Genomic DNA, 26,500 nt, shown 5'->3' with positions numbered 1-26,500 from the left:
GGGGTGTTAGGTGAGTATGTTACTCCGAATTCTAAAGAAACCGGGGTTACATCCGTAACCCTGAGTTTCTTGTCTAATTCTCCGTAACATACTCACTATGGGATACATAAACCCCCCTGGGGCTTATAGCCATACCGAATCTCAGGTCCGCACGGCCCCTAGCCATAAGGCCCCGTCCCCATGGACGTGACCTTCGGCCTCACGGGCGCCCCAGCCCTCCGGGCCGGGGTGCGGTATATAATCGAAAGAAAAGGACCCTGACAGACCAAGTCTGCCTATTCATCTAATGAACAGACACAAGTCTGACCCATAAGTGAAAACAAGGAAACAGGGCCTCCTCCCCTGGAAACCTACCAACGGTGGTTCCGAGGGGACTCAAGAGACTCAGACACCATGACACGAACAGGTTCCACCTGTCGTCGTACGCAGACCTCGTGGAAAGGGCCCTCGCCCCCTGGATGGTAGCTACCACCTCAGGGGGCAGGTCATAAGAAGTCAAGGTCTCCCCCTCACGGGCCAAGCCCAGCGGTCTAGGTCCTGAGGTTGCTTGTGGAAAATCCCGACCCCTGCCTGCCGTAGCAGATCTCTGATCGGGGGGAGGGTCCAGGGCTCGTTGTAGAGGAGAGGATTATTCCTAACCTCCACGCGCCCCACGCCAGTGCCACCAGTGGCACTGACAGTCCGTGGAGTCTGACCCTCTCCAAGTTGAGAGGACCAACTCCAGTAACGGGAATGCATAAAGCAGTTCAGTCGGCCAACCTGGCCCAGATCTGGCTTGTTATCTCCGGAGGAGAGGCCAATCTGCGTACCAAAAAATGCCCCTGGACAACAGAGCCGCTCCGCTGTTCAGGAGGCCCGGTACCTGTGAGGCCCTGGTTGACGTAAGGCGCGCGTCGCACCACAGCGTCAGATCGCCAGCTAGCCTGTCCAACACTGGAGAGGCCAGGCCTCCCTGCTTTTTGGCATAGCACACGGTCGTGGTGTTGTCGGTTCTGATCAGGACATGACAACCTCGAAAACCGAGCCTTGCAAAGTCTGACCGTCAGAAGAAGACCGTCATCAGCTCCAGGCAGTTGATGTGGGCCGTCTGTAGACTGGGACCCCACACCCCCCTGGCCGAGCGGCTCTCGTGGACGGCACCCCTCCTGTGAGGCTGGCGTCCGTGGTAATGACCTTCCGCGAGACCACAGCCCCCATTCTGACCCCTTGGACAGAAGGGCTGCATCTGACCACGATCTAAGCGTGTCCACGCACCGTGGGGATACCCGGACCTTCCGATAACCTCAGGTGGACGGGGCTCCAAGAGCCCACATCCACCTCCGGGAAAAAAAGGTCACATGTGGGGCTTGTCCAAACGAAACAGGTGTAAGGCCGAAGTCCTGAGACCCGTCGCCTGCACGCATAGCCTGTATGTGACTTGTCGCCTCACGCGAGAAGACCATAGGCCGAAACGCCGTCTATCCCGCCCGGGACAGACGCGCCGTGAGCCTGGTCTAGCCCAGCGAGATCCCCTATGAAGGTGGTCTGCTGAGACGGGACCAAGACGCTCGACGGACGGTGACGGTGAAAAACCCCGCGACGTCAAGTGGGGAAACGGCCACATCTGTGTGCCGCGCCACCTCCTGACTGTGGTGGATAGAAAGGAACGTGGAAATAAGCATTGAAAACAATGCTGGTCCACCCACCTCCTTACCGCACCGTCCGCAGAGAGGGTCACACACCAGTACAACCACAGTGTGTTGTTGTTGATCAGGGGAGCTGACCAGTACAACCACAGTGTGTCACTGCTGTACTGAAAAACCCCTACACACACAGTGTACCACTGAAGTACCGGGATAGTAAACAGTCCCGGACTGCAAACTCTCCAACAAGCTGCCTCAGCAAGCGAGTTAGGAGGGGCTCTGATGTCACCCAGTGCGGACAACGCACACGTTTCCAACTGGACCGGTGATGTCGCCACGTGATCCAGCGGACCCGCACGTGCGGGGCCGTTAGAGCGTAAACCTAGCAGCTAACAAGCTAGTCAAGGCTAAATCACCATGAGGCAAGAAACGTTGAGATCCGTTACCAAGGGAACCGGTTTCTTGTGTGTGCGTCGCCATGGGGACCAAAGACGCTACTACTGGTGCTAGCAGCGCTAACCCTGTGTGCGTTGCCATGGGGACCAGCGACGCTGCCACTGCCGCCAGCGGTGCTAACCCTGAGGTGACCGCTCGAGGCAGTAGAGGTACTAACGGTCCGTTAGGACCCGGCGGGGTCACGTGACCGGTCACGGGGACCTTGCCTGACGTCAGCATCCGGTTTGTCCGCCAGCGCAGCCTGTCTGTTTCCATGGAAACCAACGGCGCTGTCACTCTGACAAACGGGGCCGTCCGAAGTAAGCCTACCTTGGCCGTCGCCCTCTCGTCTGAGCCCAAAGGCTCCGGACGGAGCGTCGACAAAGTCGTCCTCCCCTTAGGGAGTGCTTTGTCGCTCGTTAGTGGCGAACGAGGCCTGTAGTCCGTGAGGCGGTACGGCAAAGGGGGCATCTGTCCCTCCAAAATGGCGGAGACAGAGGTCCGCTCTTTGACCCAAGTATTTATTGAGACCCTTCAGATTCAGAATGGGTCGTACCCCCCCCCCCCCTTCTTTTCCACCAGAAAATATTACGAATAGAAAACCAGTTGGTTCCGATTCATAGATAGTTCTCTGACTATGTTACTCTGAATTCTAAGGAAACCGGGGTTACAACGTAACCTCGCGTTTCTTGACAAATTCTTCGTAACATACTCACTATGGAGAGAGAGTGAACCCCCTCTCTCAGAGACATGGTTGCCTTATCCTCTGCATGAGAGGAACAACACCGTGTCCGACATAGGAGATTATATGCATAAGAGCACGTGGAAAACACACCAGTACAACCACAATGTGTTGTTGCGGATCAGGGGAGTTGATCAGTACAATCACAGTGTGTCACTGCTGTACTGAAAAACCCTGTACACACACAGTGTAACGCTGATGTACTGGGATAGTAAACAGAAGTATCGGAAGTAATTCTTTAATAGCGCCCATGCTCAAGAGGAAGGAAACTTCCTCCCTCAGAGTATTGGCTGCTGGGCCCCTTGCACGGGAAAACAATACTTTTTCTGTCACGGGGGGTTTTGTGGAGAAATGCAGCCTGAAACCCTTTAGTATTGTGAGCAATACCTAAGCATTCGGCTTGCAAACCTCCATTGCTTCACACACCGAGCGAGTGGCTTGGACGATGACGTCACCGGCCGCTCGGAGAGTGGGAGCGTTGCCATGGGGACCGTTGCCATGGGGACCAGTGACGCTGCCACTGCCGCCGGCGGTGCTAACCCTTGGGCCAACGGAGGACTCGGAGGAGTCACGAGACTGGCCACGGGGAAAAACCCCGGCGTCAGAATTAAGCCCAAAGATATATACAGTGAAAACTATATATATATCAATGATTAATCCTACCTTGGCCGTCGCCAGAGTGTAGAAGAGAGAGTAACGTCACGCTTCGATCTCGCCGCAAAGCGGGCCTCTATGGGCTATAGTTCCAACATTGGAACTATCTCATTGACGTAGACAGAGCACTTCCGCATTCCATTCTCACAATGGGATCGACGCTACTGTCATTACTCTCTTCCTAACCTACTCTGGCCGCCGCCATCTTGTCGACAAAGTCGTCCTCCCTAGGAGGTGCTTTGTCGCCCTCCAGCGGCGAACGTGAGGCGGTACGGCCAAGGGGTCATGTCTGACCGAAGTACTTCCGGTTCACAGTGGTGCTTGGGCACTTCCTGTGGGACGGATGCCTGTGAGGCGACAAAACCTTCCTCCCCGTAGGGGATGCTTTGTCGCTCGTTAAAGGCGAACGTGGCCTGCAAACCGTGAGGCGGTGCGGGAAAGGGGGCATCTGTCCCTCCAAAACGGCGGAGACAGAGGTCCGCTCTTTCTGACTCAAGGACTTCCGGTCCACAGTGGCGTTTCGCTGCAACCCGTGAGACGGAAGCCTGTGAGGCGAAAGGCAAAACTGACGTGACCCCATTCCACTGGCGCATTTGCGCCCTCTGGCGGACAGGGGTGATGTCGGTTTTTATATTACCTTCATATGATCCAAAAACATGCACAGATGTTATCCAACAATGTCTAGAACATCGGGACTCGGGTGTTCCAGACATTGTGGCTTATGAATCGAGAACGTTGATACATTACATGCACAGATATTATCCCATCAATGTCTGGGATACCGGAGTTCGGGCATCACAGACATTATGGGCTTATATACAGAGAGCATTGGAGCAGAGAAGCCCGCGGTAGGGGACTCCACTGCTCCGCTGCTCTCAAGCCAATGTCTAGAACATCGGGACTCGGGTGTTCTAGACAGTGTGGGCTTATGTAATTGAGAACGTTGACACATTTACATTACATGCACAGATATTATCCCATCAATGTCTGGGATACCGGAGTTCGGGCATCACAGACATTATGGGCTTATATACAGAGAGCATTGGAGCAGAGAAGCCCGCGGTAGGGGACTCCACTGCTCCGCTGCTCTCAAGCCACGTGAAAGAACGAGATAGTTTGTAACATGTAACACATTTATTTCTTTGGCAGAAAAAAATGTGTACTTTTAAACACACATTCGTTTTCATTAAACATGGCCTTCTGGCAGTCGAGGAGCCGTCCATCTTGTCCATCGAGGCCTGTAAAGCCACGGTCCTCTCCCCCAGCACGGCCGGGGGGGGGGGGGGCTGAACCGGTCTGTGCACCGGTGGGAGTCTGCTAATGTGCTAATGTGCTTTAAGTACTTGGAACATGAGTATGAAACAAGAGCAGGCACAGAAACAGTAAACATCATGAACGTTTTAACATATTCTTATGACAAAAACAACATGTGTCCCAATGGCGCCCGATGAGCCTGTCCAAGGTCTTCAGAAGCCCCCGAGGTTTGCTCGATACACAGAGTGAGAAGGCTAACAAGCTGGTGTTATCCTAGCGAGGCAAGCTAGGCTAGGACAACGCTGTTAATAACCTGTTGCATGGGTGTTAAGCCAACAAAACACTGCCTGACTAAGGCGACGTTAACCTAGCGCGGCAGAGCAGCAATACGCAGGGACGTGGAACCTCCATCTCGAGCTAACCTGTTAGCTTTCAGCCGCAAGGCTAAGAGCGCGGAAAACTCAAAGGAGGAAAACTTGCTTTAGCAGTAAAAGAAAGAAAGAGAAGATAGCCGCGGGAGCGGAAATAATAAAACTTTTTTTTTTAAATAGGAGGAAAACCCGTTGGTTAGTACAAGTACCACCGAGTGGGCTAAAGCTGGTTTCTGTCCTGATCAAAGTTACGTTTGTTATTATTAAGGTATGTCTTGAGCTGTTGCATCTGCCATGCAGAGAAGCGAAAGAGGATGAGCCACGTCACGAAAGAGGTTTTATACCTCTTCCGGTCTACCGGACACGTGACATACCCTTCTCAGCCAATGAATGGCCCGGGAGTTTATGGTATGTAGCTCTGCATCAACGCTGATATCCCATAGTGAGTATGTTACGGAGAATTAGACAAGAAACTGCTATTTTTATTTCACGATTTTTCAAAAATAGCCAAAGAAATCTAAAAATGACACACAGATACGTTCCCGGTCTTAATGGGTTAAAGGGAACACATTTCACATGTGTCGTAATGAGCATTGATCAAGTCCTCTCTTAAAGTCATTCAAAAATGTGACATGGTCTGATAGGGTCTGACATTTGAAATGTAAATGTAAATGAATCCAGTTTTGTGTGCTTTAGTGTGCTGTACTTAACACAGCAGCCATTCGGCTGTCGTGTTAAGTGGTCAGATGGGTGGACTGCCTGCCATGAATAGTTTTTTACATTATTATTATTATTTTAATATTAATGTTGTGTTATCATAAAAATCTGTGGGTTTTGCCAATTATTTGGGGGTCCACTTGCAATATCCTCAGGGGTGGCCGGTTGAAAAACACAGCTTTTTTGGAGGCAGGTGAGCCTGTGTGTGTGATATACATTTTGATATTAAAAAGTTTGAGAACCACTGCCTTATATGATAACACATCTACTGTGAAACACTCTTCCTATGGAGTAGAGGAGAAGAGAGGAGTGTAGGGGTGTAGCTGAAGAGTGGTGGAGAATATAAGAAAGGTGAGAGGTCACAGAGAGGGCGGGTAATGACAAAGAAGGAGTGGAGGGGTTGACAGGAGGTGGACAGACAAGGAGCGGGCGATCAGAGCGGAGGAGAGGAGGAGGAGGAGGAGGAGAGGACAGGAGAGGAGATGCGTAAAGAAAGAGAGGAGAGCAGAAGAGAGGCGGAGAGGAAAACACCTTCTGATTGACGGGAGAGGTGGGTTTGGGGAGTGGAGACTTTGACAGGCTGACAGCTCTGATTTAGACACTGATAGCTCGTGCGTGTGCATGCGTGTGTGTGTGTGTGTGTGTGTGTGTGTGTGTGTGTGTGTGTGTGTGTGTGTGTGTGTGTGTGTGTGTGTGTGTGTGTGTGTGTGAGACAGGCAGGCACACATCTGCTGTTGCAATTAACCTGACCTTGGCTTACCCTTTCACACACACACTGGAGTGAGTAGTGTGTGTGTGTGTGTGTGTGTGTGTGTGTGTGTGTGTGTGCGTGCGTGCGTGCGTGCGTGCGTGCGTGCGTGCGTGCGTGCGTGCGTGCGTGCGTGCGTGCGTGCGTGCGTGCGTGCGTGCGTGCGTGCGTGCGTGCGTGCGTGCGTGCGTGCGTGCGTGCGTGCGTGCGTGCGTGCGTGCGTGCGTGCGTGCGTGCGTGCGTGCGTGCGCGTGTGTGTGTGTGTGCATGTTTTGTGCGCTTGTAAATTATACAGGAGTTAATGTGTAACAGTTGCTTTCCCCTGGCTGACAGTACCGTATATTGTATGAAAGGTAAGACTCTGAAACAGTTAACATGGGTTATCCCCTTTTTTTCTGTTGGAGCACTGCTGTCCCCATGCAGAAGCAAGAAGTGAACACAGCAAGGATGCTAATGCAGACGTGTTTAGCAACAAAACCTATCCTATCCCGAGTTTTATAAATTGCAATACCACCCAGGTTGCTTTTATATAGGACAGGTCTTACAAAAAGGACACTGCATGACAGAGAAGCTGAGCATAGGTATGCTATTCGTATGGTAATGTGAATTATCCTGTGGCCTAACATTATATGGAAGCCCAACATGGAAGTGATACAACTCTAAGAGTGTCTGGTATTGAAGTCATCAGCTCTGATGCCAGGGGTATCAAACAAAGAGAATACCCGGATGTCAAAACATAAATAGTAGGGAAAATACGGATTTCAGAAAGAGGACTGTGTTTCAATGCAGGAAAACACCCCAGCATCATAGTGGCTGATTGAGGGGGAAAAAAATGCAAAATATATATATATATATATTTTTCTAATTTAGGCTTAAGAATCCCTTTAAAGTCCTTTTAGTGCATGATAATGACTAATCAGAGGGAGGCTTTAACGTATAGTAACGTTGTTACTGCTGTTGGGCCATCATTGAATAAATAAGACATCCTAAAGGACTTTAAGCACTTGAACCCCAGCATGCCCATTCTGGGAGGAACATTCGCCAAAAATAGCAGATCTATAAGCTCAAAACGCGCCACAATGTGACACGTTTTGAGCTTGTAGATCGGCTATTTTTTGTTGGTATAGATGGAAAAAAGCATTCCGAGAACAGTTGTAACTCAAGTCCTAGAGGGTTTAAGTGGTTAAGTGAGTGCTGGTGATCTTTTGAAGCTACTCTTTTCGGAGTTGTGCGCCCGATAAGTGAATTACTAGCTGATGAGTGCTTGCATTCTCTTTTTCAAATCTACACAGTACCTCACAGGTGAATTAAAAGAGACATTAGGTGTTGCAGCTGCAGAAGCGTTTCTTCTCTTAAACCTTTTATCCACAACTATTTTAAAGTTGTGTATAAACAGCTTAGTGACCACCTGAACTCCACAAACCTAATTCCAGTCAGGTTTTCAGCCATGCCATGGCACAGATACAGCTCTACTAAACGTCACTAATGATCTTCTTTTAGCAGCTGAGCTACAGGACAATGCTGCGTTTTAATCCTCCTCGATCTTAGCGCTGCATTTCCTCATCGACCGCCTTCAAACGTTTTTAAAAGTTTTGTAATTCTGTTTCCAGCTCAGCACAGATGAAGTACGGAGCAGCACAAAGGTTCCACTCTTGGCCCAGTTTTAGTCTCACTCTACATGCATCCACAAGCCACATTATCCGTAAACACAACATCAATCTCCACACAACTCTATACTTTGGCCATATAAAGAAAACCCTATCCCGTCACCATTTAGTTCAGAACTCAGCAGCCAGACTGTGAAATGAAAACAAAAGAGCAGAGCACATTGCACCAATTTGCAGCCAGTGAATGATCCAAGCACCACCGAAGAAGAGTACAACCAGAAATCACGTGATCACAACAAAAAAGGCTAGCCTTCTTTCATGTTAAAGGACTGACGTGACGTCATAGTACTGACATCATAGATGACTTATGTCATTGACTGGCCTCCAATATACAGTAAGTTATAACATGCGCAATAAGGCTCCATTCTTTTATAGAGATATATTTTCATTTGGTTTGTTGCTGGTCTTAAGAAGTCACGTCATATAATTGTTGGATAGGCCACTGTAGTTACCCACCAAGGTTGAGTGAGTCCTAATAGTCGTTATGGCTACCACTGTGGGTCATGCCACTTCATGGTCTCCATATAACGGACCACCTGGAATTCAATATATGGAGCTAACTGACATCATAGACTCCATACATGGATATGACTGACACTAGGGATGACACTAGAATGGTATAAAAAGAACAGTAGTCTTTGAGATTCAATCACTCAATCTCCAACTATCTCGGGGGATCGTCTATAAGCAGGTTTTCAACAAGACTGTCTTCAAGACTCGGCTTTCAGGTCTCTCAACTTCGTCTTCCAGGACATCTTCAGAGGACCATCTGCAGGACTCCAGACTTTTTTATAGCTGGTCTGTCGAATGTTGTGCTGGACGGCGAAATTGAGAAGCGTACCAAATGATAGTCACGCTACTGTGGCAGTGGGGCACAAGTTGTACTCCTTTGGATGTCGTCGTTGTGCATGCTGGGATGTTCCGATCAATGTATACGTCTTCAACACAGTGTCTCTGCGATGGATGACGCTGTCGCAAGCAACAACTAGAGGGTTCCTTGAGGTTCCCTCCATGCACTGCCGCACAGCTGTGCTGATAGAAGATATCATCTACATCTGGGGGGGACAGAATATGTACGATAAGCCTTCTGACACCGTGTTTTATGCATTTGATGTCGACACCCACAGATGGTTCAAGCCGAGGATTTCTGGCACCGCGCCAAAGTTGGGCCAGGGTCACTCAGCCTGTGTCTTGGGGAAGGTCATGTATATCCATGGAGGATGGACCGTTTTGACTGGAGCCATCAGTGACACCCACAAGTTGGACACCACCACAATGGCCTGGTCCTTAATTAACACCAGTGGCTCTGCACCTGATTCATCACATCACTCTGCCACCATCATCGGGACAAAGATGTTTGTATTTGGTCGCAGGGCAGAGCAGCCGAACAACATCAGTGTGTTTGACACGGAGACCAACTGCTGGGTCAGCACGCCTTCTGCACAGCTTCCAAGAGGGCGCCATGTTCGAAATTTTGAACATTCAGCTTATGGGCACAATAAACATTCAGCTTTTTGCCACAATGGAGAACTGTACATAACTCGTGGCAGCGACGGGTATACGACCAAGCTCAATGACCTGTGGAAATTCAATCCAGAGACGTTTTCCTGGAGAGAGGTCAAGCCCAAGGGAAATGGCCCGTGTTGGATGAATGATAATACCCGCTGTTGCATTGTGGGAGATCGTATCATCCTCTTGGGAGTAGGAGACGATAACGATGACCTCTACAGCTTAGACTTAAGTCCTAGTCTGAAGACATTATGCAAGCTAGCGGTTATTGAGCACGGTCTGGAGCAGTCGGAACTCCCACACAACATCATGTGGGAGCTGGCAGCCATGACATAACCGATAGAACGCGAAGAATGAAATAAATATAAAAACTAGAAAAGTGCCACGTGTTCAGTGGAGCACATACCCCCACCAGGAAGTGTGGCCAGTGTGGTTTCCACACTATTATAATATTATTATTATCATCATTCCTCTGTGCCCGATAATTGCAATCCTAGGAATTTGTATAGATAATTGTAATCATAAGAAACAAGGAATTCAGTCGTTTGCGTTTGGGTCCAATTCCTCACTCACGTAACAGGTTCAGGAAATCTAGACTGGCTCCTCCACCATTTTATAGCGTCGTTAGTGCAAGTCAGCAGCTATAATAATAAATATTAATAAATTAAAGTAAAGTTATGATGCATTGTTCTCAAAACGATATCCAGGTCCATTCAGAAATGTATGCAACTTCTTACTTCCACTGCCACAGCTGTTGGACTACATTCACATCACTCCCATTTTCAGAGGTTAATTGGTTTATCACATTGAAAATAGTAGCCGAGAAAATGGAAATTATGATTTTTTCCTGAATCAATCAATCCTGGTGTGAGAGCATTTGGTGAAAGAATGTGCCTCATGTAAGGCAGAATCGATTTTTCAGGGTTTTCTTTTCTTTTTTTAAAACATGAACTTGCAGATTGTAAACTTTTAAATGATGCATCATCCCTTGAAAAAGCTAGGAAGTTGCGGGGGGAAAAAGATCCCCTCTCACAGCAGATACTATTTTAAGGACAAATTATACTGTAATTATTGTGTGATTTTACAGCTGCTGTTTGTTATACATCAAGTCAGGAAAAGCCTGACTTGATATTGATATTTTCCACATTGATTTTAGTTCTGACTTTTAGGTCAAGGATAGACAAGTATTTGATTATCCCATTAAAACTGGGAAAGTATCATTTTAGATTTTAGCGATGGCTATTCAAAAATAGCAGATATACAAGCTCACAGCCGAGCTTGTACATCTGCTATTTCTGAACATTTTTGAAAAATCTTGCAAGTGTTTGAAGAAAAAGTCTGAGAACTACTGATTTAGAAGGCATTTGTAGAATCGGCCACAGATCTCAATGGGTTAACTCATCTTTGACCAAAGTTAGATAACTCATCGTTTATGAGCTCTCCTGTAAAGTGAGCGGCCACGGTATGACCCTATTATGATCTGTTAGCCGAGCTGGGTCACATATTATAAAGCCTTGTTTTTGAAGAAGGTAAAGTACTTAAAAAGATATACAATATACAAAGTATAGCAGTGGTTCTCAATCTTTTCTGGATCAGGGCCCGCTTGAAAATCTTGAAAACGTTCGCAGCTCACCCATCTGATCACCAAAAAGTGGTCAGCTAGGTGGGCCACGGGTATTTTCAGACCGTGTTCTGGCTTCGATCAATGGAACGAACATAATACACTTTAAGTTCCCATTTAGCAGTATCACAATGAAAACTCACTTTTCAAGGTTATCAATAAAATCTTAGCGTTTTGCCAATTATTTGGAGCCCACTTGCAATACTCTCGCGGCCAGTGTTAATTTTGAATAACACAGAATTTAGTTTTAGTCGTATTTTTGTCATCCGAAATTGTTTAGACTTGGTCTTAGTCAACCAAATTGTGTTAATTTTGTCTTAGTCTTAGTCTTTTTGAATAACACACCATTTAGTTGTCGTCCTATTTTAGTCATCTGAAATTGTTTAGTCTTAGTCTAGTCTTAGTCGACTAAATATCAAAATCTTAGTCTTTCAGTCATTTAGTCTTTGTCTTAGTCAACAACATTAACACTGCTTGCGGCCCACAAGTGGGCCCCGGCCCACAGGTTGAAAACCGCTGCAGTGTAGGATCCAGAACTGGAAGAGGGGTAAGTCAAACAAAGCAGTGAACAATGTTGTGTACAGTGTGTAGTTTCCTACATTCTGATAGGCCCACGTCGAGGCGGAACACTGACTGGCCACGCCCATGCAGGAGCACTTCTCGCAGCCTCGAGGATTGTCGCGCTGGAGATTGTAGAATCCCAACTCGCAACGGTCGCAGTTCTCCCCTTCCACGTTCTCCTGCAACACAGAGAGAGAGAGAGAGAGAGATAGAGGGGGAGAGAGAGAATGAGAGGAAGAGAGAGAGAGAGAGTACACAGTTTATCAGCCATAGTCAAACTTAAGTACAAGCACACAGTGCTGCAGAGCATTCAGCTTGAAACACACTGAAATCACACAAGACATGTGGAAGGACAAAGAATTGTCATTGTCCCAGGACCTGAAATCATCAAAACAAACGCCATCCGTGAGTCAAACAGGAAAGTGAAAATGTTATCATGGATAACTGCCTATATGCCCATTATATAACCAAATTACATTTATCTTAACAGACCAAATAAAAATAATGGCTTAAAATAATGATTAATTCAGAGACCAGTATTCAGAAGTCGGCTGTGAGTGTGTATTTTCCTCCCTCAACATCACTAGAGCCTTCGTTACACCACTTTAGCAGGAGTACATTTCCTCCTCCTGTCAGTGTGTGTGTGTGTGTGTGTGTGTGTGTGTGTGTGTGTGTGTGTGTGTGTGTGTGTGTGTGTGTGTGTGTGTGTGTGTGTGTGTGTGTGTGTGTGTGTGCCTGCCTACCTTACAGTTGCAAGGTGATATACACGGGTCAGAGTTGGTGCTTCCGTCGATGCTACACATACAGCGCTGACAGTCAGGGTAACCCCTATAACCAAACTCACACCTACAAACAAAATGATGATGACGACACAGCAAAGGAAACTTATATAAGAGAACAATCATAAGATCATTCATGCAAATCATACGGAACTGAAATACGAACCAACCAAGCTATTATACTGCTATATACATTACATCTATTACTGCAGGCAGACAGAATAAATATTCTATACATGTTTTATTTGATCGTTGTACTATTTGCAAGGTTAAAAGAGACTCCTTTTACTTAAAGGGGAAATCCACCCATTTTCAATATTTAACTATGTCATTAATATAGCATAAAGGAGTTGTGTGGAAATAAGAAAAAATTAAAAAAAAAATTAACATTGCAAAAAAATTTAACATTGCAAAAAAATTAACATTGCAAATTACACCATGATGAGTCATCACAGTGTAATTTGCAATGTTAATTTTTTTGCAATGTTAAATTTTTTTGCAATGTTAATTTTTTTTTAAATTTTTTCTTATTTCCACACAACTCCTTTATGCTATATTAATGACATAGTTAAATATTGAAAATGGGTGGATTTCCCCTTTAACAAACACTCTAAAGCAATGCGTACTATCAGAATATAGAGCTATTTAACACTTATTTTAACCAAAGTAAATCACTTACCCTACAGTACCTTTAAAATAAGTGCTAAATAGCTCTATATTCTGATAGGACTCCTTGGCCAGGGTGTTTGTTCAGAGTCACACCATGAAAACGAACACACATGCTGGCCGATGCACATACACTGATGGTTATTAAAAGCTATTGAGCCAGACCCTCTGTTTAATTTATTGATGTTTTTTGTTGTTGCAGATTGTTTGTTTGTTTCACAGCTGTCGGCCAATCTAGAAGTTTGTCTATGAGAAAGTATGTGCGTGTACGTGTAGGCTACATGTGTTCATCACTGAATGCTACAGTACACTGTGATTTGTGCAGCTTCGTTCATAAACTGCACACATGGTAACTTACTGTTCTATGTATAGTTCAGGATTGGACAGGGATGACACACCGTTATTAGTGAGGAGTGAGGAGTGAGGCGTGTAGCGGGCGGCCATGTTTTTCCCGTTATTTTGGGTGCACTGATGTGGGAGGAGAGATGCACTAGGGGGTCTGCCGTTTGCAAATCAGCAGCAAACTGCAATTTTGGTGTCAAGGATAATAATTGATTAATAATAATAATTTAGTCCTTTGGGGTATATTTTGTCACTATGCATTTGCACATACATGAAATTTGTCCCTTGCATTTACCCATCCTAACTAGGAGCAGTGGGGGCTATTAACACAGCACCCGTGGAACAGTTAGGGGTTAAGTGTACTGCTCAGGGACACTTCGACACATGGATCAGAGGGCGAACCGGTGACTTTTCCGATTCTCAGAAAGCTTCACTACCCGTTCAGCTATGGCAGCCCCCCACATTTGGTTCCATTTTGTACACTGTTGAGCAGGATTTGGTGATTATGTACTGAGCTTATGAACTGGAAATGTACACCGAGAAACGCGTCTCACAGGACCGGTGGCAGATGAACAGTATTAATTGTATTTGTTATGTCCTCCCAGGATCATTTTACATCATGTGCTCTTGGCGGTTCTGTTTGAGGTGCTGTGGTTTTGTTGTTGATGACTCTGCACCTCTCGTACCTCAGTTTGCTCTTGGGACAAATTATGTTTCCGAGGCTTTTCTTCCATCACACTGAAAATTACCGGTACGCTGTTGTGCTGAGCACAGCGCCCTGCTCTTAAAACCACATATATACCCTTGTGTGCCTTTTGTCGGCATGTCATAATAGGCGAACATGCGTCGAAAATAGCTGATCTACAAGCTCACAGCGGCTCGTAACACAACCCGTTGTGAGCTTGTGGACTAGCTATTTTCGACGAAGACATTTGGAACAAAAGGAAGGGGCTGGACAAGAACAGACCCCTGGGGGACCCCATTCAACAAAGTATATAGGGATCAAGTGGTTAAAAGTAATTGAAGGAGATCATTTGATTGGCCATGATTGAATTCACCTGCAACACTCCCACTGACAATAGAGTATATTTATATATATATATATATTATAATTCTTTCAGCCTAAAATATTCATCTTGCCACTGAACTGCCAGTACTCCACCTTTCCCCAGTCCGGGAAAAATAGGAAAAGTCTGTCAGCATGCGTGCCCCACCCGCCACACCGCTGACTGCGCTTCACGCCAGGTTCATGTGTGTCACTAAAAATAGTGCCCTGTGTCTTCTTTTGTTCAATGTGAACCCACCTTACTTACCTACGATACTAAACATACTGTATTTGTCTTAGACTGTGGTAAACAAAAGGTGTCACACATGGTTGGTGTGTTATAAAACGTAACGTGTCCAAAATGTTAAATGGAAACTTTGTGGTAATATTCAACCACTAATTGGAACAGACAACAGCTGAAAGGTTCTGCTCACCTGTCACTATGTGTCTATGTTTGGCTCCATCACTCTGTGTGTGTGCGTGTGTGTGTGTGTGTGTGTGCATGTGTGTGTGCGTGTGTGCGTGTGTGTGTGTGTGTGTGTGTGTGTGTGTGTGTGTGTGTGTGTGTGTGCGTGTGTGTGTCAGTCACTCTATGTATCTGCATGTTTGCGAGTCTGTGTGTGACTTGCTCTCTGTCTTTCTGAGTGTGTGTGTGTGTGTGTGTGTGTGGGGGGGGGGTATTTGTATTACTATACTTGTGGGCCAAATGTCCCCAGATGTGTAGTAGGGTTTGAGAAATGGTTGTGTTATGGTAACATAAATTGGTACAATTAGGAAAAGTTTCAGGTTGGGATTAGGCATTTAGAGGTTAGGTTTGGAGTTAGGGTTAGAGTTACTGTATGCCTGATCTACACTAAGTTACGCGCTGCGGTTGTGCACCGGAAATAGCTGATCTACAAACTCATGTTCTCATAAGTATAAGTACTACAAACATGCGCGCGTGTGTGTGTCTGTGTGTGTGTGTGTGTGTGTGCGTGCGTGCGTGTGTGTCATTCTCTGTATCTGCATGTTTGCGAGTCTTTGTGACATGCTCTATTTTTCGGAGTGCGTGCGTGCGTGCGTGCGTGCGTGCGTGCGTGCGTGCGTGCGTGCGTGCGTGCGTGCGTGCGTGCGTGCGTGCGTGCGTGCGTGCGTGCGTGCGTGCGTGCGTGCGTGCGTGTGTGCGTGTGTGTGTCTCACCTGTCACATTTCAGACCCCCGAAACCCTCCTTACACCGGCATGACCCTGCTGGCTGAGCTGTCAGTCAAACAAACACACCCAGACGTGAAATGAGAGGGAGCATCTCTACAAACACACTGCAGCTAATAATGTCACGCTTTCAAGACAATGCCACTGAAAATACATCTCATTTAAACACATAATAAAGACCTTCTTTCAACACAACACCACACAAAATACATCACATCCAAATACATAATAATGACCAAACCAAACTCTAAGGAAATCTTTTGAATTGTTGAACTTTAAAGGTTTTGGGATGGGAAGGTAATAACGGAAATGATGATGTATTGTCACGTATTTCTGTGTGTGTGTGTGTGTGTGTGTGTGTGTGTGTGTGTGTGTGTGTGTGTGTGTGTGTGTGCGTGTGTGTGTGTGTGTGTGTGTGTGTGTGTGTGTGTGTGTGTGTGTGTGTGTGTGTGTGTGTGTGTGTGTGTGTGTGTGTGTGTGTGTGTGTGCGCGTGTGCGTGTGCGTGCAACTGTGTGCGACTGTGCGTGTGTTCACACATACACGTGGTGGGTGTCTCTCTATGCAGTATGTACAGTATATATAAGGGATAATGCACTGAGAGCATGACAGTTGTGAGAAAATAACCTCACGACAGGGGGGGGGTGCTTTACCCTGCTGAAGTGCCGTTTCTCATAATTGACTTGCTCACGGTGCATTACCCCGCTTATACCACGGCTAACTTGCCAAAGTATTTAATGCACAGTCGTTTAGAAGTTTATAAGCAATTTGCCCATGAGACGCAAGCAAAGTCATCACTGGGAGAAATAGCACCTGCTTATATGTTACTTGGCTATTCAAAAATAGCAGATATACAGGCTCACTGCACGCTGCAAGCTTGTAGATCTGATTTTTTTTTAAATCTTTTGAAAATGTAAAAACAATGTTGATTGATATCATTCAAATAAACATGCTCTGTAAATGCACGCCGGCAACCCATCTGACCACTTACATGGTGGCAGCCGATAAGTGGCAAAAAATTAGGGGGAAGGACAGACCCGTGAGGGTGCAAGGTTGTAAAACTTTGCGAATAATGCGGGATCGTTGAGTGACCCAAAACGAGCGCTCCCTATGTGTGTCTCAGCCAATCACAGGTCTTCATGCATTCAGTGCTGCTGCACTGCAGCTGTCATAATCAGCTGGCATTTCATGTTCATGCAGCCGGTCCCACGCGTCTTTTCTGTTTGTTTGTTTTTTACAGACTGTCAATAAAAAAGTGTATTTTGGTATTTTTTGCTATTACCGTAAATCCACGTCTTCATCGTTGCCAAAAAATATCTAAATGAAATAAAGTCTTTCATAGTTCTCTTTCTTTCATTCATTCAATGTTGCTACATAGCAGCGGCAACATTGCAGAACACACTACAACACTACAATGCAGAAAGTATTTTTGACACCAGGTGTCGCTAATTACTATGTCCATGGAGTACATTGTACAGTATGATGTGTGCATTGATATTTAGCTGTGAACAATTCTACACACCTGTTTCATCTGTTCTCGTTACTAGGGTTATCAGGAATGAGTACCCCCACCCCCCATGTGACACATCTCAGCCAATCAGAATGGCAAATCTGCGCTACAGGTGGTCCGATATGTTTCAGTGCCGTGGTATAAGCAAGCATGTACAGTAATATGATTGCATTTACATATATGTACAGTGGTTCTCCAAACTTTTCATGTCAAGGACCCCCAAATTGATGTATGTGATATGTATTTGGCCACGGACCCCCAAATCTGAAAACCAGGCACCCTTCATACACCCTTCATACAAGATTTGTGTTGTTAGAATGATTTAAAAAATAAAAATGTTCAACGATTTTCAAGATTTCTTGACAACGGCAGATCTACAGGCATCGCAACGCGTTGTGAGCTTGTAGATCAGCTATTTTTAATAACTGATGTATAGGGTTGAAATGGTTACAACTGATTTTGATGCTACATTAACACATTTTGCTGGGGGACCCCCTAGAACCCCACCCAAGGACCCCTGGTCCTTGAGAACGCTTTGAGAACCACTGCAGCATTACACCATTGAACAAATCCATATGTAAATACATGTTTGTCCTGCCAATCAGAAGACTGTATGTTGACAATGACGGATGCATAAATAACGTAGACATGGAGCATACCGGCTGAGGCCTGGCTGGGGTCTGGAACACATGCTGGGCTGATGGATCCATGTGGGTCACAGGAGCAGGGCTGACAGGGACTATCATCCTCAGGACCCACCTGGTAGGAAACACAAACGTGTTCAATATAGAGGGTACAATGATGTGTTTGAGGTTTATAGTTGGTGACAAACCTCAGTGCCCCATCGTACACTGTGTCCAGCACAGTGTACCAGTGTATGAACCTAGTGCTGCCAAAGGAGCATTATCATTGCCGTCAGGCAGAAACCTCTTATCTCCATATTCTACCTTTTTGTGTTTATTTTGTAAATTAACGCCCTACTTGATCATACTACAGCGTCACACAAAAGCATCCACAAGCTCGAAACGCAGCGCTCGATCTGCTGCTTTTGACGTTTTTGAATTTGAATCCTGAAACAGTTTTGGACAGAGACGATATGTATAGGATATTGTTTATATATGCTTGTGTATACTTAGTAGTACAATACTTGTATTACTACAGTATAAGCATTATTGCAATACTGCTTGTTGATTCAGTGCTTTATCAATACTCTAATTGGTTCTTTCTGATTATTTTTTGCAATTTATTATGCTGCCCACTGTGCCCCGCAGTAGTTTCGCTACAATGCTAGTATTCACCACCAGTACCTTACTGGTGAGGGTTTTATTAGACTTGAGGCAATGAGCGTTGTTGTCATTGTGTCTCGTAAAATGCAATCACACTTTAGAACACTTAGTTCTCTCTGCCATTAGAGTCTAAGAACAGCCCTGCAACATTGCTCAAAGACAGGTTTATGTTCGCTGCAGCTATATAGACACACATTTAAGTGTGTTTTATTGACTTTATTTATTTTAATGTGGGGACATTTCTGGGGACACTGCCAGCCGCAAATGAGACACCCAATTCCGGTGATTGTCCCTGGAAACCGGAGCATCTGGTCACCCTAATATGACTTGCTTGAAAGGTTTTGCCCTGGCCAGTCGGTGTCAGAAATAGACCGGGCCAAAGGGCAAAAATGACCACTGAAATGTTAGAATTCCCCAGAAATCAAAGTGACAGAGACCAAAATTTAACCCATAATGATCTGCCAATTCCTTTATCATTACTATTATTATGGTTATTATTATTATTATTATTAGTAGTAGTAGTAGTATTATCATCATAATTATGAATGATCCCAACTAATTATCGTGTCATTTAATTGTACTTTCAGGGGAAAATTCTAGTTAAAATAAGTATAATAATGGAATATACAAAATGTGTTATATTATTTCCAACACTGGTTCTGGTAGAGAGGACCTCTACCAGTCAGAGAGCGAGACAGAGTCACATACAAAGTGTCCAGACAGACAGACAGTGACATAAAGAAGGTCCAGTATAGGCACATGAAGGCACATGAAGGTAACATACCCAAGCAGGTCTGTAGTGTCCGGCGACGCAGCTCTGACAGTTGATGCCTGCCGTGTTATCACGACAATCCACGCAGACCCCGCCCCCTCTGTTTTCGCCGTGGGCGTCCAGGCTGAGAGACTGCTCCGCCACCGTTTGGTTGAAGTAGCACTCATCGGCCTTTCCATGGCAGTTACACTCTGAGAAGACACACGCACGCACGCACGCACGCACGCACGCACGCACGCACGCACGCACGCACGCACACACACACACACACACACACACACACACACACACACACACACACACACACACACACACACACACACACACACACACACACACACACACACTTTGGTAACAGAAGCTACCACAATGTTATACATTTGTGATTTGTACCTCTGAGGGTGTGCACATTTTCCTGGAACCTTCCGGGTCCAATTGGTTACGTTTGTACACATTAACACTGAAGATTTTACTGTGTGTTAGATAGATAGACCATTATTGATCCTGTGGGGGGAGTCACCAGATTAATCACCAATTAAGATACAGTTACAGAGTAGTATTATAGGATACAGCTGGGTAAAAACATCACACACAAAAATATCATCAAAATGAACAATAGTATATGACAGTACATAGCCTCTAAAATAGCCATTTACTGGATGCACTGAGGCCTAATAGGTAATGTAGTGTGCAGTGGTGTAAAGTAACTAAGTACATTTACTCAAGTACTGTACTCAAGTATGTTTTTGAGCTATTTGTACTTTACTGGAGTATTTCCTATATCCAAAACTTTTACTTCTACTCCACTACATCTCAGAGGCAAATATTACTACAATTACCACTACAATTATTTGAACACTTTAGTTACTCGTTACTTTGCAGATACGAAATTATTACATTATAAAACATACATTAACCACTTTAGCCCCATTTTATACGTAGGCTATTTGAAAATAGCCGATCTACAAGCTCACAATGCGTCGCGACGCGTTGTGAGCTTGTAGATCGGGTATTTTCAAACATTTTAGTGCTTTTACTTTTGGTACTTAAAGGTAGGGTAAGTGATATTTTTTGGTTAAAACTAGAAGTATTTTGTTAAAAGGTTAAAGCACTATATTCTGATAGTAATCATTGCTACAGAGTGTTTGTTCAGTAACAGGAGTCTCCCCGTCTCTACAGCTCTTCAATAAACAGAAAATACATTTTCCGGTAGGTGTCAAAATCTCAGCCAATCAGGAGAAAGTACCATTTTTTAAGCTTCATTTTTATGTTCCATTTCCAATTTTGTCTGCTCATTTCTTAGTGTCATCACTTCCAATTTCACTTGTTTAATCTATATCCTGATTTAGTTCTCTATCCTGATTGGATAAAATTGGAAATGAAACTGAAACGAAAATGCATTTTCTGTTTTATAAAGAGCTGGAGAGACAAGGAGACTCCTTTTACTGAACAAACACTCTATAGCAATGAGTACTATCAGAATATAGAGCTATATAACACTTATTTTAACCAAAGAAAATCACTTACAGTACCCTACCTTCAAAGTACATTTTGATACCAATACTTTTGTACTTTTCCTCAAGTAAATTTTGAATTCACAACTTTTACTTGTAACAGAGTACTTCTACATTGCAGTATTGATACTTTTACTTAAGTAAAACATTTGTGTACTTTTTCCACCACTGGTAGTGTGTAGGGTTGCTTATCATTGTGTTTCAGTAGGCACCAGTGTACCAGTTGACATGAGTGTTAAGGGCCATATTATGCCATAAAATGCATTATTCCTGATTGCAGATCCTACCTGGTAACTGAGAGTTGGTTTCTAACTCAAAATTACTTGATTTCATTCATGAATCTTGAGTTATATTAGAAACATTATAGCCCAATCAGACCAGTACACTAGTGAACATACCTCTAAAAGGCCATAAAAGCCATACTTTATTACTCCTGCCAGAAAGTGATTGCAGCTCCTATCTGGTAACTGAAAGCTTGTTTCTGCCTCAAAGTGACATGATTTCTTTCTTGAGAGTTAAATCTGAAGTGAAGTTCTGTATCATTGTGTTGCATGTGTATGGTTACACTTATTTATCATTGTGTAGTGTAGTGTGTACATTGTGTTGATAGTGTGTACGTTGTGTTGCAGTGTGTGTGTGTGTGTGTGTGTGTGTGTGTGTGTGTGTGTGTCTGTGGTTCTTACCTTCACAGACATGTCTAGTGAGGAAGGTCCCGGCCATCCATGGCTGCTGGTGGTAACCAGGGCAACAGCGATCACAGCTCTCCCCACAGGTGTTGTGTTCACACTCACAGCTGAATTTCTACACACACACACGCACATGCACACGCACACGCACACGCAATTAGCAGTCTAACATTTTGTCATTTTACACATTTCTTGCCTTTGGGAGAAAGGTCGGACCTGATGAATGCACAAAAACAGCTATACCCATTAAACTCTGAGTGTACAACAGTACCTTCTTGACTCACTTTAGGGTTGCAACTACAGTATCCATTTTCTTTTTTTTCTCTTACATTTTTATCCCACGATCTTTCTAACCCAAATGGGTAACTATCCATTTTCTTCTTAGCCATTATTCTGTTGATTACTTTTCCGATCAAATAACCGAGACCCGTGAAGGAATCAACACGAGACATTTTTCTTTTTATATATAATCTAATCGACTAAATCAATTAGTCTGAAGTCTCCAAATCATTAAATTCCTAAATTCCTAAATTTCAGATGGGGTCTACAGCCAAATGCATACAATTGGGCTTCCTTGACAAGAACATGTTTGAGAGCCAATGCTTTAGAGTTTTCAACGGTTCTGAAAATTACAATCTAACCCAAACAGACACGTTTGAGTTGAAGCCCATAATACCCCCCACACAGCCCCCTGCACCCCACCTTGCACCATCATATCACATCCCCACCCCTATTTCCACCCTATTACATACCAAGCAGCTGCTACCTTAAAGCCCCCCCATACCCACCCACCGAGGGACAGCGAGTGCATTTTCCGGCAGCGGCTGCTGCCGGTGGCGGCGGCGGCTGGAACTGCCGGTGGCGTCAGCTTTGGGAGTGTGCTGCGTTTGTGTAACGCAGTCCCCACCAATATTATTTACGATTCTGTGCCTATCGGTACATAACTCGGACGGCGCTTAGTCGAATAGCAGACCATCGGCCGGTCGTCGCGGGCACTCGCGCCTGGAGGCGCTCGGGCGCGACTCCTTGGCCTCAAGGTCTGCTGATTCGGCGCGCCTCTGTCATGGTCCAAAACTATACTTTATCGGCGGAAAAAATAAGTTGACTGCCGCTCCTCCACCGGCAGTTCCGCTGCTGCCGCTCCTCCACCGGCAGTTTCCGCGGCAGTTCCGCTGCTCCGCCGCTCCACCGCCGGCAGTCACTGCCGGGAGCTGCCGCTCCTCCACCGGCAGTTACCGCGGAAGTTCCGCGGCTGTTGCCGCTGCCGGAGAATGCACTCGCTCCTTCTGCACCCACCAGCTTTCAGTAATAAATTGTTTTATATTCATTACTAACGCTACTCCTGAACATGAAATATGGATAACATTTTGCAATTGTGCTAATTTCAGCAAATTTACATTGATGTCTAGTGGTGATATGTTGATTAATGTGAGAGAAATTATTAAATACATTAATTAAATTAAATAATTTGCTGTTCACTTCAGAAGTACCTCCACAGAACTACTTTTATGTTTGGAGTCTGGTGTTCCACCATCTTTAGACTTTAGTTTAAGCATTCTTGACTTCATTCTCTCAACTTTATTTCTGTGCGATTTCCTGTAATTTCTGTGAGCAGAAATCACAGGTGTGACTGCAGGCCTTTAAAGAACGTTTCATGAATTTGACATGACTTCTCTTGGGAATTCACTCAAGAAATGTTATAAGAAAACGAAAGTATTGGTGAATGAGACCCATTGCTACTGTACTACTGCTGTTGACTAAATGCAGCAATATTATTGTTACAGTGCAGGGGTTCATAGGTTACATGATCAAGCATCATATTCCATTCCATTCATGAAAGTCCATCATTGTTAGTGGCGTCGTCTTGTTTGGTTCTATATTCAGTCCATTCCTCCCATTTTTCGAGGAATAGAGTCTCTAGCGATCTCAAGTTATGAGTTATGAGATATTACAAATATCTCCTCCACAATGTTCAGCCACTGCTCACAAATTGGAGGATCTGCTTTGTACCATAGCCTTGTAATTGCTTTTTTACTAGCTGCCAATAATACTTTAACTAGGTACATATCTTCTCTTTGTGTATTATCCTGTGTCAAGTTTCCCAAGTACAGTACAACACTTGTTTTGGGTATCTCATAGTTTAGTTTCTTGTTTATCACAATATTATTGATTTCATTGTCACATTTACTGTTATGTTTGCAGGCTTTTGAGGATGTTTAATCACTTTCCCTTTTCTGTGCATTTCACAATAAGTGAACATAATAACAAAAATAGCTGATGTACAACCTCACAACAATGAGCTTGCAGATTACATTTTCTGCCAACAGATTTGGTTTATAGAGGGGAAAAGGGAAGGGGCCAAGGATCGACCCCTGGGGGACCCCGGTCAACTAAGTATATGCGTTTATGTGTTTCTTTCTTCTTTTTTCATTATTTGGCGGTTAAATAAAGATGTATGAATACATCTATGATGACCCTCAGTGACAGAGAGTTTGACAGCTCTCTCTTTTAAAGTGTATAATGGGGGGAGAAACGTGACATCGCTGATCGTCAATGACATCATCACCAAGGGACCGAGCCAGGACTGTCACATCTGGGTTCGACTTCACGGTTCAGCTTCGGGACACGCAGAGGACGGAACAGTGTCAGTGTGAGAGAGCGAGCGAGCGAGCGAGCGAGTGTGTGTGTGTGTGTGTGTGTGTGTGTGTGTGTGTGTGTGTGTGTGTGTGTGTGTGTGTGTGTGTGTGTGTGTGTGTGTGTGTGTGTGTGTGTGTGTGTGTGTGTGTGTGTGTGTGTGTGTGTGTGTGTGTGTGTGTGTGTGTGTGAGAGAGAGAGAGAGAGAGGGACAGAAAGAGAGAGAAAGAGAGATCAGTGAAGGGTGTCTAGTTTCAAACATGCCGCAGTTTGAAGTGACACCAGAGAGACATGCCGCTTCACTCTGTCATCCGTGGCCCCTGCGGGCACACACGGGCACACACACACACAGACACGCGCGTTTTCATTACTATACTTGTGAGGAAATTAACATTTTAAGACAGTGATTTTATGAATGGCATTTTTAAAGAATTTAGCAAATTTTAACCATAAGCCTAAAGCCGAAAAATAGCAGATCTACAAGCTGCTTACTTGTACTTATTTGTATGCAACCAAGTACAAATCTGGCTTAATTCCAAGAATTTTTTTCTCACAATGTCTCAAATTCGACTATACTTGTGAGGACATTCGGTCCTCACAAGTATAGTAATACAATACAATACACACACACACACACACACACACACACACACACACACACACACACACACACACACACACACACACACACACACACACACACACACACACACACACACACACACACACACACACGAGGAGGGGGGGGGGGAGTGAATGAAATAGATGGTTGGATATGAGACAGCAGAAGAACAGCCTGGGGCCCAGAGGTGCTGTGCTGTGTGTCTGTTCCACAGAGTGAGACATGACCCTAACAGAGCACAGAAGAAAGACACACATACAGTAGGTCCACAAGGAGAACAGAGCTATAGAGACAGAGAGACAGGGACATGAGCAGACAGACAGTTAGTTGTCTTACCTTCGTAGCTATATTCAGGGGACACGCCTTGGCGTGGCCATAGCAAATACACATTCCTCCCACTGAGATGTCCTTGATGGAGTAGTAGTACTGAAGAGAGAGAGAGAAAACATATCATGTTAAAACCACTTAAAGGGATATTTCACAAAACGTTTTTTTCACAAAAGCCTGAGTAGACGATAAAATGACCCAACGTTTTTTTTTTAAGTGAAATATCCCTTTAAGCCAGTGGTTCTCAAACCTTTTCACGTCAAGGACCCCCGAAATAATATGTATTTGGCTGCAGACCCCCCCCCCCCCCCCCCCAATCTACAAAAAAAAATGTGCCAGGGATTTTTCAAAAATAGCAGATCTACAAGCTCATAGGTGCCGCGCTATGAGCTTGTATATCTGCTATTTTTGAATAGCCAAAGCAATCTAAAAAATGACAGAGATGCGTTCCCGGTTTGAATGGGTCAAGGATTAATGTTTTGTGTAAAGCACTTTGAATCGCCTTGTTGTTGAAACGTGCCACGCAAACAGCACAAGGCTATTAGCAAGCGGAAGAATCTCACAATATTGAATCAAGACAATTTGTATTTTTTCCGTCACTATGCAAATATCGTGCTTATCCACACACATCACATACACATGGCATGTACAGTGCGCAACGCATGCATTATGTAAAAGAAAATCTGCATTCTCATTTTAATGCCATCTTCATTACTGCGGCGTTTCCCTATCATTTCAATGCCGCTGCACTTATTCTTCTCATTTGCATACTAGTACCTTATTATGATAAATATACCTATTACAAAATACTGAGCCTAATCTTGTTTGTGCTTTATGGAGGGTGGGGGTTGGGGTAATAGGCTAAATTACATTTATGGATGTTTTTTTAAACTGCGTTTTAGCAGTGTTAGAAGAGGTCTTATTAGACTGCAGGAGGAATTCAAAGGAAACCCTAGCGCTGTGGGACATATGCATATAAATATGAGTATATACAACATAAATTAATGCCCTACTTGATCATACAACAGTCGGTGTCACAGAAAAGTGTCAAAAGCAGATCTACAAGCTCGAAATGCCGTGCAAAGCGCCGCATTTTGAGCTTGTAGATCTTCTACTTTTGCTATTTTTTTATTTAAATCCTGAAAAGTAACCGCTTTGGACGTATGAGGTTTCCAACCGACAGAGAGGATATGCTACATACAGAATACAGTATAATCTGTGTTAATCTG

At 44.7% G+C, this 26,500-nt stretch overlaps 1 protein-coding gene across 7 annotated transcripts in view; it reads right to left on the bottom strand.

Moving 5' to 3' along the window:
• The window catches only part of lama2 (laminin, alpha 2), a 316,273-nt gene that overhangs the window by 196,173 nt on the left and 93,600 nt on the right, over positions 1 to 26,500 (bottom strand). For all 7 annotated transcript variants that reach the window (XM_080453619.1, XM_080453620.1, XM_080453623.1 and 4 more), the window contains exons 7-13: positions 25,281 to 25,370; positions 21,686 to 21,803; positions 19,501 to 19,679; positions 18,090 to 18,189; positions 15,913 to 15,970; positions 12,645 to 12,747; positions 11,940 to 12,080 (exon numbers count right to left, since the gene is read on the bottom strand). In XM_080453619.1, the coding sequence (XP_080309745.1) occupies positions 11,940 to 12,080; positions 12,645 to 12,747; positions 15,913 to 15,970; positions 18,090 to 18,189; positions 19,501 to 19,679; positions 21,686 to 21,803; positions 25,281 to 25,370 (789 nt within the window). The remainder of the gene's footprint in view (positions 1 to 11,939; positions 12,081 to 12,644; positions 12,748 to 15,912; positions 15,971 to 18,089; positions 18,190 to 19,500; positions 19,680 to 21,685; positions 21,804 to 25,280; positions 25,371 to 26,500) is intronic.

Source organism: Gymnoscopelus braueri (genome assembly GCF_963280865.1).
Source record: "Gymnoscopelus braueri genome assembly, chromosome: 16".
In the NCBI taxonomy this organism is placed as follows: domain Eukaryota; kingdom Metazoa; phylum Chordata; class Actinopteri; order Myctophiformes; family Myctophidae; genus Gymnoscopelus; species Gymnoscopelus braueri.
Note: the sequence above shows the minus strand (reverse complement) of the source record. Positions and strands in the feature narration are given on the sequence as shown.